Source organism: Hyaena hyaena, unplaced genomic scaffold (assembly GCF_003009895.1).
Source record: "Hyaena hyaena isolate Hyena2069 unplaced genomic scaffold, ASM300989v1 scaffold_415, whole genome shotgun sequence".
Classification (NCBI taxonomy): Eukaryota; Metazoa; Chordata; class Mammalia; order Carnivora; family Hyaenidae; genus Hyaena; species Hyaena hyaena.
The window spans coordinates 452,961-464,780 of record NW_024081048.1 but is presented as its reverse complement, the minus strand read 5'-3'; the positions used below and the strand labels follow the sequence as shown (position 1 = coordinate 464,780).

At 33.4% G+C, this 11,820-nt stretch overlaps 2 protein-coding genes across 5 annotated transcripts in view; one reads left to right on the top strand and one right to left on the bottom strand.

Moving 5' to 3' along the window:
• Nucleotides 1–11,820, bottom strand: part of CD36 (CD36 molecule) — a 187,887-nt gene that overhangs the window by 159,894 nt on the left and 16,173 nt on the right. The gene's annotated exons all lie outside the window — the stretch shown is intronic.
• GNAT3 (G protein subunit alpha transducin 3) overlaps nucleotides 2,745–11,820 on the top strand; it is a 52,895-nt gene continuing 43,819 nt past the window's right edge. The window contains exon 1 of the mRNA XM_039252481.1: nucleotides 2,745–2,862. Within this exon, the coding sequence (XP_039108412.1) occupies nucleotides 2,745–2,862 (118 nt within the window). The remainder of the gene's footprint in view (nucleotides 2,863–11,820) is intronic.

Below are 11,820 nucleotides of genomic sequence, written 5' to 3'. Positions count from 1 at the left end.
CAGTTTACATTCCCACCAACAGTGTAGGAGGGTGCCCGTTTCTCCACATCCTCGCCAGCATCTAGAGTTCTCTGATTTGCTCATTTTAGCCACTCTGACTGGTGTGAGGTGGTATCTCAGTGTGGTTTTGATTTGTATTTCCCTGATGAGGAGGGATGCTGAGCATCGTTTCATGTGTCTGTTGGCCATCTGGATGTCCTCTTTGGAGAATACTAATGTTATTTTTAAGGCTTAGAAGAAAAGATAAATGTGCTAACAGTTGTAATTGTATATACTGACACTATTTCAGATGAAAATTAAGCTTTTCCATTGATTTTTTGAGACACTCTAAAAATTTCTAGGGTGTTGAGATAGACCCACATTGAACTTCAAAAAGGAACCCTAATCTTACTGTCACTTTAGCAGAGCGAAAGAAATAAAAAGAACTCCAGGCCTCAATTTATTACCAAGAAATAATTTTTCATCATTTCCTGGCTAACACTTTGCCAAATACCGCGGAACATATCAAAGCTAATAAGATAGTGTCCCCACTCTAGTGGAATTGACGATTTCATTTTCAACATTTTAGATCCAGAAAGCAAAAACCCTGAGTCAAACAACAGGACTAATAGCTGTATTAACAACCCCAGCTCATTATTGAAAATGTTTCCCAGGTACACAGGGGAGAAGGCAGAGAAAGGAACGTTTCTCTTCTCCCAGGCTTCTCCCCAGCCTGCCTCCCCTAAATATAGACACGCCTTGAATTTTATATCAAGCTTATTTTAATCACTGATGAAAAATTCACATAATAATCTCAAAGTTGATGACTAAACATTTTGGATTACACAGAAAAGTAGACGTTTTTAATTTCATACAGTGCAGAAAATTGTATATAGTCCTGGAAGAGCTGCTCAGTTTAAATTAATAACCTACTTAAATAGTCTTAGTAAAATGCACAGCTTGTCAAACCCAGGTATGTCCCCACCAAATATTTGTGGGCATATATATACTTGAATGCAATTTGTAAGAAATCTCTTAATTCATAAATGTTATAAAACATACAAGAATCTTGTGTATTCAAGGTACTAAGTATATTTGATTTTGATATAAAGACAAGAGGCAAAAACAAATTTATTTTAATATTTATTATTTTGCATTGCTGTCAGAGTGAATTCTGTGTTCATGGGTTGGTATAAACAAACTAAGCGGTGCAAATCTTGTCCCTACGGGGTAGGATCTTTGCATTGTAAAAGCAATACCACGTGATTTGCACAAACCCTTGCATACCTACCTTTCCACATCTTTATACTATCATAACATGGCTTCAGAGAGATGAAAGCCCTGAGTTTTGACTATGCTTATGTATCTTCAGCCTGATATTTTATGTGAAAAAGTAAACAAATCAGGAGTACGTGTTCAATTTGGAAGCTTAAAATTTGCTTGTTTTATGAATATGCAAAACCTCACCTGTTCAAACTTTGCACAAGAACTCAAAAGAAGATTAGCGCTGACATGTTGATGGATTGACTGTCTTCTACAATTTCCTGGTTAGGGCACATTCACAAATCCCAAAATATTCATGGAAAGATTTGCCTGCTGCCACAGGAGACCAACCCTGTTTATAATATCTACATATACAGATAGATAGATATTGCTGTTAAAACCAATTAGTCTCTCTTTACATATATAGATTACCTAACAAGTGCTTTATGCCTCATATAAATAAAACGTTGAACAACATAATATAATCTTTGTCCCCAACCATGCAGATCTCAAGTGCATGACATCTATTGGGGTAGTTAAATGGCATGGAACATGTTTAGATGTGTTTACTGTTCTTACTTTTCAGGAAGAACCAAATTACCTACTGGTTCAGAGAACATTGTTTTTTATTTCCTTGGTACCAAATCAATGAAAGTCCTTCCAGCACAACAGGTGTTGCTTAATAGCCCCAAAGACTTAATGCACTGCCTAAATTGAACACAGTTCAGTATCTACACCAAATGGGCCTTCAAGTAATGTTGATGGATTGGCTTTCTCACAACATTAAAAGCTCATTTTACAGAGATGGATCCTATGAGGTTAAAATCAATAATTTAATAGCAGTGTGTTTTGAATTCTGTTTGTGGCAATACAATGGTATGTAAAAATATAACAACTAGATTTGTTTCCATTTTTTTTAAAAAAAGGATGTTTTCTAGTTAATACTAGAAGATTCCCAATAATTTTGAGTGATAATCTAAGCATACAAGAGTATAAATTTAGATGATTCAGTATAAATATTCAGATAGTGATATTGGAGTGACTATATAGAATTTGAAGACTCAAATATCTGAAGATATATGCTTGTTGATTAGTAATAATAAGTCTAAAGCACAGTAATAAAGATTGCCTGTTAGGGAGAAATGTTCCACTTGAACTGTTCACCGCACACTAACTTTAGTATATAGATTCTGACCATGTTCTACATTATTATACACTATTCTTTAAGGAAGATGAGCAAGTTTTTGAAGACGTGCCATAAGTGGTCACTTAATTTGAAAGCATAATGAATTTCCTCTTTTGCTTCCAGCCATACAACCAAAGCGATGTATGGTTTTACCTTTTGATCAGGTGATAGCTCATAAAGCATCTCCTTAGTCAAAGCGGAATTTAGGGAGGGAATGGGCTGTTAGAAGCCTCCACAGAGCACTGCTCCTGAATCCTCCATCCAAGCCAGAGTTGTGCTCGACGTTTGAAAAAGTTTGGGCAAATAAACTAACAAAATGGGAAGTGGCATTAGTTCAGAGAGCAATGAGTCAGCCAAAAGATCAAAAGAACTGGAGAAAAAGCTGCAGGAAGATGCTGAGCGAGATGCACGAACTTTAAAGTTGCTGTTATTAGGTAATCTTTTTTCCTTTTGTTTTGAAAACCCTGATTTTCTTCAATTATGATATATTAAATTTTCTCAAATTTTAATTTTAGGTATATTACCATATGGGGGGTTTATTATAAATATGTGTTTGGAAACAAATAGGCTTTAAGTGTACTCCATAAATGTTTACTTTTTTGTTTAGGATTTTACTTATTTTGATTAAGGAGAGACAAGTATTTCTGAGATAATTAAATTCCTCTTTGTCAATAATACATTTTACTATTATTAAAATAAAACTCATTTGCATTTATTATTTTATTATACCCTAATCATTTTCTGAATATCAATTATTTAATATTGAAAGCAATTCTTTAATTACAACTTATAAATAGTTAGGTTATTTTTTTAACTTAAGTATGTTGAGTTGTTTGATATCAAATTGAATATGTTATTTAATTACTTGTGCTGTTAAAACCAATTAGTCTCAACTAATTTCAGAGTAATGGTAAGGTACTTTAAATTATGTTAATAACATTGTCCAGATTTCTGAATACTGGCTTTGATTTGCCTGTATCTTTGTAAAATACTCCATTTAAAGCCTTTTAGGATATTTATATATTGATTCAGCTCAGGAATTATGGTCCTTCTATCTTTTCATCTTCTTAAAACTCAGCACAATGTTTCACCAGAACTATAAAGTAAATGTTGAATGAATTGAATGAAAATCTGTATGCTACATATTTTTCTAAACAAAAAGTCTAACAAGTAGTGGTCACCACAAGACAAATATGTTTTTGACATAAAAATAAAGACCTATATAGAGGGATAAAAACAAGAAAATCAGTTGTGGTTTCTTCCTGCTTAAACACAAAAAAACTTCATTTTATTTCAGAATTGTGTATCATTCACACAAAATATCTTCTTTAAGTGCCCCTTTACTGGGTCTAATTTCTCCCAGTGGCAAGAACGTCTCAGAAACCAACCGTGGGATTCCCAGCAATTGCTTCTCAAAGAAAAGAGAATGTTCTCTCCTTTTATGCACAAGTTCTGAGGCTATAGCACTTGCAAGCAACCACCTAGGGGTTGCTAACTTACATGTTGGGGCCAGTTCTTATGAAAGCAGCAAATATTCTTTCCCTCACACTCCAGAGCATTCTCTGAGGCTTTGATCAAGACTAAAACTAAAAATAATGTGGACATAGAAAAAGCAAATAAAAGTTGAGAGGGAAAGCCATGCATTCATACAAATGTATTCAGTGTCCCTCTTGTACTAAGAACAGTGGTAGAAGACTAATGATAAAATGTATTTAAAATCCCTATATTTGAATAAAATTTCAAAAGAATAGACATATTCTCAATATACCAATTATTTTTTTGTTTTTAAAAAATATTTATTTGTTTTTAATATAATTTATTGTCAAATTGGCTAACAACACACAGTGTGTAAACTGTGCTCTTGGTTTCTGCGGTAGATTCTCGTGGTTCATGGCTTACATACAACAGCTAGTGCTCATCCCAACAATTGCCTCCTCAAGGCGCATCATCCATTTTCCCCTCTCCCCCACTCCATGTCAACCCTGAGTTTGTTCTCTGTTTTTAAGAGTCTCTTATTATTTGCCTGTGTCTCTCTCTGTTTGTGACTATTTTTCCCTCTTTCCTTCCCCTGTACCAATTAACTTTAAAGTGGTTGAGTTAGATCAAGAAGAGACGGTAACTTTTACTATCAGAGGTATAAAAGAATCATTAGTAACACTATTTCATCTTTTACTTTCCCAAGACAATCATAATTTATGAAATTCAGTTCCAAGGTTACCATACAATATGTATAGATTTATTGGGTTCCAACAATATGTGCACTTAACTTATTTACTCCAGACGATTCAAATTCTCAAGACTTCCTCTTCCAAGTTATTCCAAATATTTAAGTTTTTATTCCTGGACTCTGAGTTCTATGTATGATCATTCAATTTTCAAGTTCAAAACAACAAAGTCTTATAGTAGCTCTGCTTCAATTCTTATTGTTGACTTGGACTCAAATTCTCTAAACTATAAATTTTTATACAAAATGTGGCCTCATTAAGACATAAAAGTGTTCAGTGGAACTGCCCTAAACCTTCTTACCCTCCTACTCTCAAATCCCCTCACGAACAAAATCTGTTTAATTTCTTCCATCTTTGAAACAAGATTCCCATTCATCGAAGCATCTAACCAACAGTTTTTTAAACTTACCAATGAGTGTATGTCATGTGGAACTAACCAGTTAAGGCTTGGTAATGATCAGATGGTGATTCTAACCCAATTTTTGTAAAAATTACACTTTGAAAAACATTTTTGACAGATTCCATTCTCTATACCAGTCCTCTTATTATCCAATAAATTCTAGGTGCTTAAGGACATAACACAACTTGCCAAATTTAACATGTGCTATAAAGTAGATGTACCATTTGGAATTACTGGACACAAGATATCGCTGAATTTAAAGAGCTATCTAATAGCTATTTTACAAATAAAGGGTCACCTTGCAGACAGATTCCTTCTCTTTATTATGCCATTCAGACGTTTGGTAAAATTACAGAAGAGATGCCAAATCTTTTCCCTTAGCAATAAGTAGGCTTCTAGGAAATAGTGGAGATGACTCAGACATTCGCTGCACATTTGAGAATTACTATCAGAATAATGTCATGTGCTTTAAAAAAATTAGCCTGTAAAGAAGCCCCAGAAAAAGGACATTTTAATAAGAAGAACAATTTCTAATGAAGAACATGTTCTCTTTTGCAGAATTCCTAAGTTAGTTATTTTTTAGAGACAATTTACAAATGTTTGATTAAACTTCTTTTCTATTCAAAAGAGATACCTGTCATTTAATTGCAGAATAAGTGTGGATCGTTTCCATTTTTTTTTTTGGTGTCCCCTCTCTTTATATTTTACATTAATTTCTTTTGTACTTTTTTAGATTCAGAGCTCAGTGGGAAGTAGAAGGAAAATTAGCTTTGCTTTTTCTTCATATTTGAAACACTGTCACATTCATTCTACAATTTTCAGTTATGATATAATTAACATTTAACCAGTGATTTTGTACTATCATGGACTATTCAGTAGTTTTCTTTTAGATCCAAACCTGCTTATTCTTCTACATGCTGTATTGTAAGCATCACATATTTTTTTAATGGTGGTATTTGAGTTTTATAGTTTTAAAATATTAATGCAATCATCTGACTCTTAAACATCAACTTGAGAAGGGTCCAAAGATAAAAGAATATCTATGTTAAATGTGCTTATATTTACTTAGCTAATTAACATTTTCAAAATTTTCCAAAAGTTCCCACTTACTCAACAAATAGCTATTTTAGAAGGTGTGTCATTTTTTTTTTTAGTCTGACAGTGGGAGAATTATAATTCTGACACTGTCTAAAAGCTTATTACAAAATAATTGATAAAATAAAATCTGCATAGCAGAATTGGCTAAGTCTGGCAAAATAGAGAAAATATAATTCCAAATGAATAGAGTGTGTTTTGCAGTCATTTGAGATAAAAAGTTGATTTAATATTTTCATCATATGTTACGTTTTTTCCATGTCTCTGAGTGACCTCGGGCCTGCCACATAACTTAAGAGAAATCGTGGGTGTGAAATTATTTCATAAATTGTAAAATTCCAGACAAATGTGATTTTTGTTGTGTAACAGACTTCCAAAACTGAAATAAATTTAACGTCAATAAATGTATACAATTTTTCTTTCTTTTGTTTTCCTTTTATGTATACCTAAAAGAATAGAGGACACAAACTCAGGTTAAATCAAAGTTCTTATTTTTATTCTTTCTTTCAAGTAGGTCTTTATTTAAGTATCTCTAAATATGAGAAGGAGAGTATACAGGAAACTGGAGGTGTTCCTGAAGCTTTGGCTAGATTACAAATTCATCAAGTAATCTATTTTGAATTTCCATTACACCAATAGAGTCAATGTCTGTCCATGGATATGATCCGACAAACAGGTCCCCGGGGATACTTACTTTAGGATCAACCAATAAATTTCTTTCTCATCACTGGTGATAAGTGAACAAAATGTAGGACATACTCCTAAATCATGCTTTCAGTTTTTGACTTGACTTATTTAAACTGAAGCCATCCTTTGCTCTAATAATGTATTTTTGTCTCGAAATATTATAAAATAATTTATTCTATGTTTCTAAAGATATTCAATCTTGTGGATGCACAAATATTTTCAATATAAATGTTTAAAATTATTTTTTCAGTAGAGAGAAAACAGACAGAAAAAGTCTATTTGGGGAGTTTCAAATTTTCTCCAAATGCTGTGTGGACTGTTTGCACCGTAACAATTTCAAAGGCAAGGCCAAATATTTATAACGTTGTGTTTATCTACCAAAAAATGGTAAATGGCAGTGTCAAATAGCTTTGTATAATGTCCCTTTTTCTGACAGGCAAAGAACACTTGCACAATTGTTTTACATATATTTGGTTGTTCGTTTTACGTGAATTTATCTCACATAATCAGCACATCTTATACATAGACTCAAGTTTCTCACATAAGAGATGCAAGCCATTATTAAGATATTCCATATTTAGCCAAATGATGGTATTTGTTAATGAGATTAAATAATCTGAAAAGGACTCTTGTTAACTCTAATTTAACAGAACCTCTCTTGTAATATGGCAGAACATTTTTATATTCACTTTTTTTCATTCAAACTCTGAGTTATTAATTTGAGAGCAAGGAATATTGTACCTTTAGAATCATTTATATAAGCACCATGGGCAGCAAACAAAAAGTTATTTACCTCTGCATAATGTATGAGAGGAAGGAGGGTCGTGAACATTTGATGGGATAATGACTCTCTGATACATTTCACATGCAGTATACCTGTTTAGATTTTAGAGCTCAGAATCAAGCTCAGAATCTATCTGCTTATCTGTTTTCTCCCAGTACTGATGTCTAAATACATCAGTGTAGATAGGAACCTACAGTAGTAGCATTCAAGGTGAAACTGAGGAAGAGACCCATCAAGATGTGAAAACACCCATTCTGTTCATTAGATCCTGATGCTTTAAAGCAGATGGCACAGCTTTCATTCCTGCCTCACTATCCTATATTCAAATAGAATAAATTTGCTACTTAGAATTATTCTTCTTTTAACATCTGAAAATTCTATCTCTGACCAGCACTTTATATTCTATTATATCTTAATTCTTTTAGACATTTGCTGAGTTAGTTCTTCGATTTCATGTACTCACCTAACCCCCTCCAATCAGAATCAGCCATTTTAGCTGTGTTTGTCTGACAATTCTGAAATACCCTGTCCCTTTCATCTTCTGCCTTAATTGACATTCACAACTTCAACTCCAGATAATTCCTCAAGTTTCTCCATTTACCATTGTTCTAATACACTGTAGTCAACCCTTAGTGTGTATCTAATCCCGACTCCCACGCCTACTCCCAATTTTCATCATTTGCAGATGTGGTAGAATAAAACAGATATCTATTTTTGACTTTAGTTGGGCCAATAATTATTTTACTTATTCCTTACTTATTTATTCCTTATTATTTACTTATTCCTAGTTTTCTACTACAATCCTCCAAAGGACTTCTGTGTCTGCATTCCCAGCATCACTTTGATCCAGAACTCTTCCCCCTTCCCCGCCTCACCTGAGATGAACACCCACATTCCAGATAGTGATAGAGCATTATCTCTACATCTCACTGAAGTTTTGTTTTTCATTTTAAAGCTGGGGCTCTGTGTGGCTAAGTCGGTTGAGCAACCTACTCTTGATTTTGGCTCAGGTCATGATCTGACGGCTCATGAGTTGAGCCCAATGTCTGGCGCTGCACTGACAGTGTGGAACCTGTGTGGGATTCTCTCTCTCTTCCTCTCATTCTGCCCCTCCCTTGCTTGTGCTCTAAGTAAATAAATAAATAATTTGAAACTAATTTTGACCTCTGTGTTATACACTTAATCCTTTTCCATATCTTAAGAATTTTGCTTTATGAATTACCATTTCTTTTCCATTTTCAAAATTCTTCTCTACTGCCTTCTTCCTCTTGACATATATATTTCTATTAGCCTAAGAAAATTGAGCCCATAATCTCCCTGAATTTACCGTAGTTAAGTATATTTAAATTTTTTTTTTTTATACTGGGGCACCTGGGTGGCTCAGTGGCATCTGCCTTTGGCTCAGGGCATGATCTCAGTTTCTGGGTTTGAGTCCTGCACTGGGCTCTCAGCACAGAGCCTGCTTAGGGTCCTCAGTCTCCCTGTCTCTCTACGCCTCCCCCACACATGTCCTCATGTGCTCTCTCAAAAAAATATACCTTTAAAAAATTAAAAAAATATTTTTATGTTGAAGCGCTTCTCAAAGTAGTATATGCTCAGTCTTCTGTTTTCTTATCCTCTATGTTCTCTTCAGTTAAAAATTATCTTCCTCTCTATTAAAAAATTATCTATCATAGAGCCTTGATAACCTCAAATTCACAAAACTCAGACCTCAATCACTCTGCATCTCTCTTTTCTTCATCCTGTAACATCAGGATACCCTCTAATGTTTTATATCCCTTCCTTCCTCACTTATTGAAGCTTGTTTCTTCTCCCCATTCTTTTTTTTTTTTTAATGTTTTATTTATTTTTGAGAGAGAGAAAGAGACAGCTTGAGCAGGGGAGGGTCAGAGAGAGGGAGTCACAGAATCCGAAGATAGCTAGCTGCCAGCACAGAGCTGGGTGCAGGGCTCAAACCCACAAACCCTGAGATCATGACCTGAGCTGAAGTCGGAATCTTAACCGACTGAACCACTCATGTGACCCTTCTTCTCATTTTTAAGTGCTTTCACTTATCAAGGTTTGTCTTCAGACCTTTGTGTTTTTCAATCTCTACCTTCTCTCAGGGACCTCCCATCAGGACTCAATTATCTCCTCTGGAGGAACAACATTAATAACTTTGCTTTTGCCCATGTCTTCATCCATATTTGCAAATTTCTCTTATTCATCAGAAAACTGATTGCACCTTGGGAGACCTCAAAATTATTTTTCATGTTTATCTTGCTCCCTATTTATCCCCAAGCTTTGAATTTAATGAGGCTCCCCATTATATTCTTTCCCATTTTATCAACTCTATATTTCAATCTTTAACTCCTTTGTGATCATTCTCTGTCCACTGCCCTAAGGCAATTTTGTCACAAAGTTAAGTTTTAATCTGTATCCCACAGAATGTGTCTCCTATTTCTTTTTCCACTGTTTTTGTTTTCAATTTATAAAAACACCTCTATGAGATAGAAATTATTTTCATTATATGGATAAGAAAGTAAGAACTTAAGAAGATAATTCAGTTTCTAAGATCACAAATTAGTTTATAGGAAAACAACGCTTTTTATTCTTATCTGTGTCAGTTTTAAATTATCTGTATTCTAAGCCCTGTGAAAACAAACACGTCAGGTTTTGTTCTTCATTGAATTCCTTTGGCCTAGCACAGGAATGCATGCACGCTGTGTGTATGGAAGAATGACTGAATCAGAATCTAAAATATTTCTGTCTGTTGTTCATAGTGTCTAAAACAGAGACATACAGTCAATATGTGGAAAAAAAGCCACGTCATCCCATAAAGAGATTGTTTTTCTTAAATGAACAGGAAGATACTGATAGGTTTTCAGAATGTAAATGAGAATAATATTTGGATTTTTTTTTTTTTGGTCAAAAATCAACCTAACTATACAATGAGACAAAGATTTTATGAGAATAATTGAAGTAGGTAGGTCAATTAGGAAATTGTTACTACTATACAAATACTTGATGAGATTGTAAATTAAGGTGGAAATTACAAGTTTGGAAGTAAGATTTGGGATACATAAGATGACATTAGTCAAGGTCAAGAGGACTTGGTGGCTGACTGCATGTGGGTTTTAAGTTGAGAGGAATAATTAGAGGTCAAATTGAATATAATAGTCATTATATTGAATATTTAAATATGAATATATTCAAATATATTGAAATTGAATATAATAATCATTTTATTCATCACTATGGGAAACACAAGAAAAGTTTAGATTAGGAAGATATGAAAGGAGTAAAGACTTAGGACTTCAAATGTATGATATTTGTAACACAACCACATGGAGATATTTATTAAATAAATGAATATATGGGTCAGGAAATTAGGAGGGACAACTCAAGTGAGCACTAGATTTTCATATATTCAGTCCTCTGTTTTCCTTTGCTCAATTATCAAATGTGTATAAAATAACCATGTAATTAACCAAGGCCTTAAGAAAACCTTTATTATACAAAAAAAAGTGTGTGGATGCCTGTTATACAATTAATGAAAGTTTAGACAAATCTATCTACCATCTATGTTTCTAATTAAAATAAGCCTGCTTGGGGAAAACCACATAATTCAGTATTTTAGTTTCTTCTTTTTTTAAGCCTATAACGTATATAAATAAGACAAGAAAGATGACATACTTTTTAAATACTTCTCAGAATCCAAGAAGGCTCATATAATCTTTTAATTATATTTTAAAACAAGTATAAAATTGGAAGTACTTAAATAAAATCCCATTAGAAAAGATAGTACATAGCCACAGTATTTCTCACGAATGAAAATGCTTAATTTGCCTGCTAAGGTATTTAGTCATTTTATAGATTTCTGATGCTTATTAGTATTCTATCACAGAAATGGGTTTTGGGACATACCAAGTAGTCACAGAAACATATCTGACCCCATATGCTTACTGATGTGATACACCAAAAAATCAGTATTACCCATGCTAAAACATTACCATTGAATCTAATCAGATAAACACAAAATATTGAACTATATAAGAAATTATCCTGGACTTTAGAAAAATGCTAGTATCATGAAAACAAAATAAAAACAATATAAAATGGAAATGTTCTATATTTAAAGAATTTACATGGCATAATAACCAAGGACAATATATAAATTTTGGATCTTGGAGCCAAGAAATATAAAAGGTATGAAAAACAG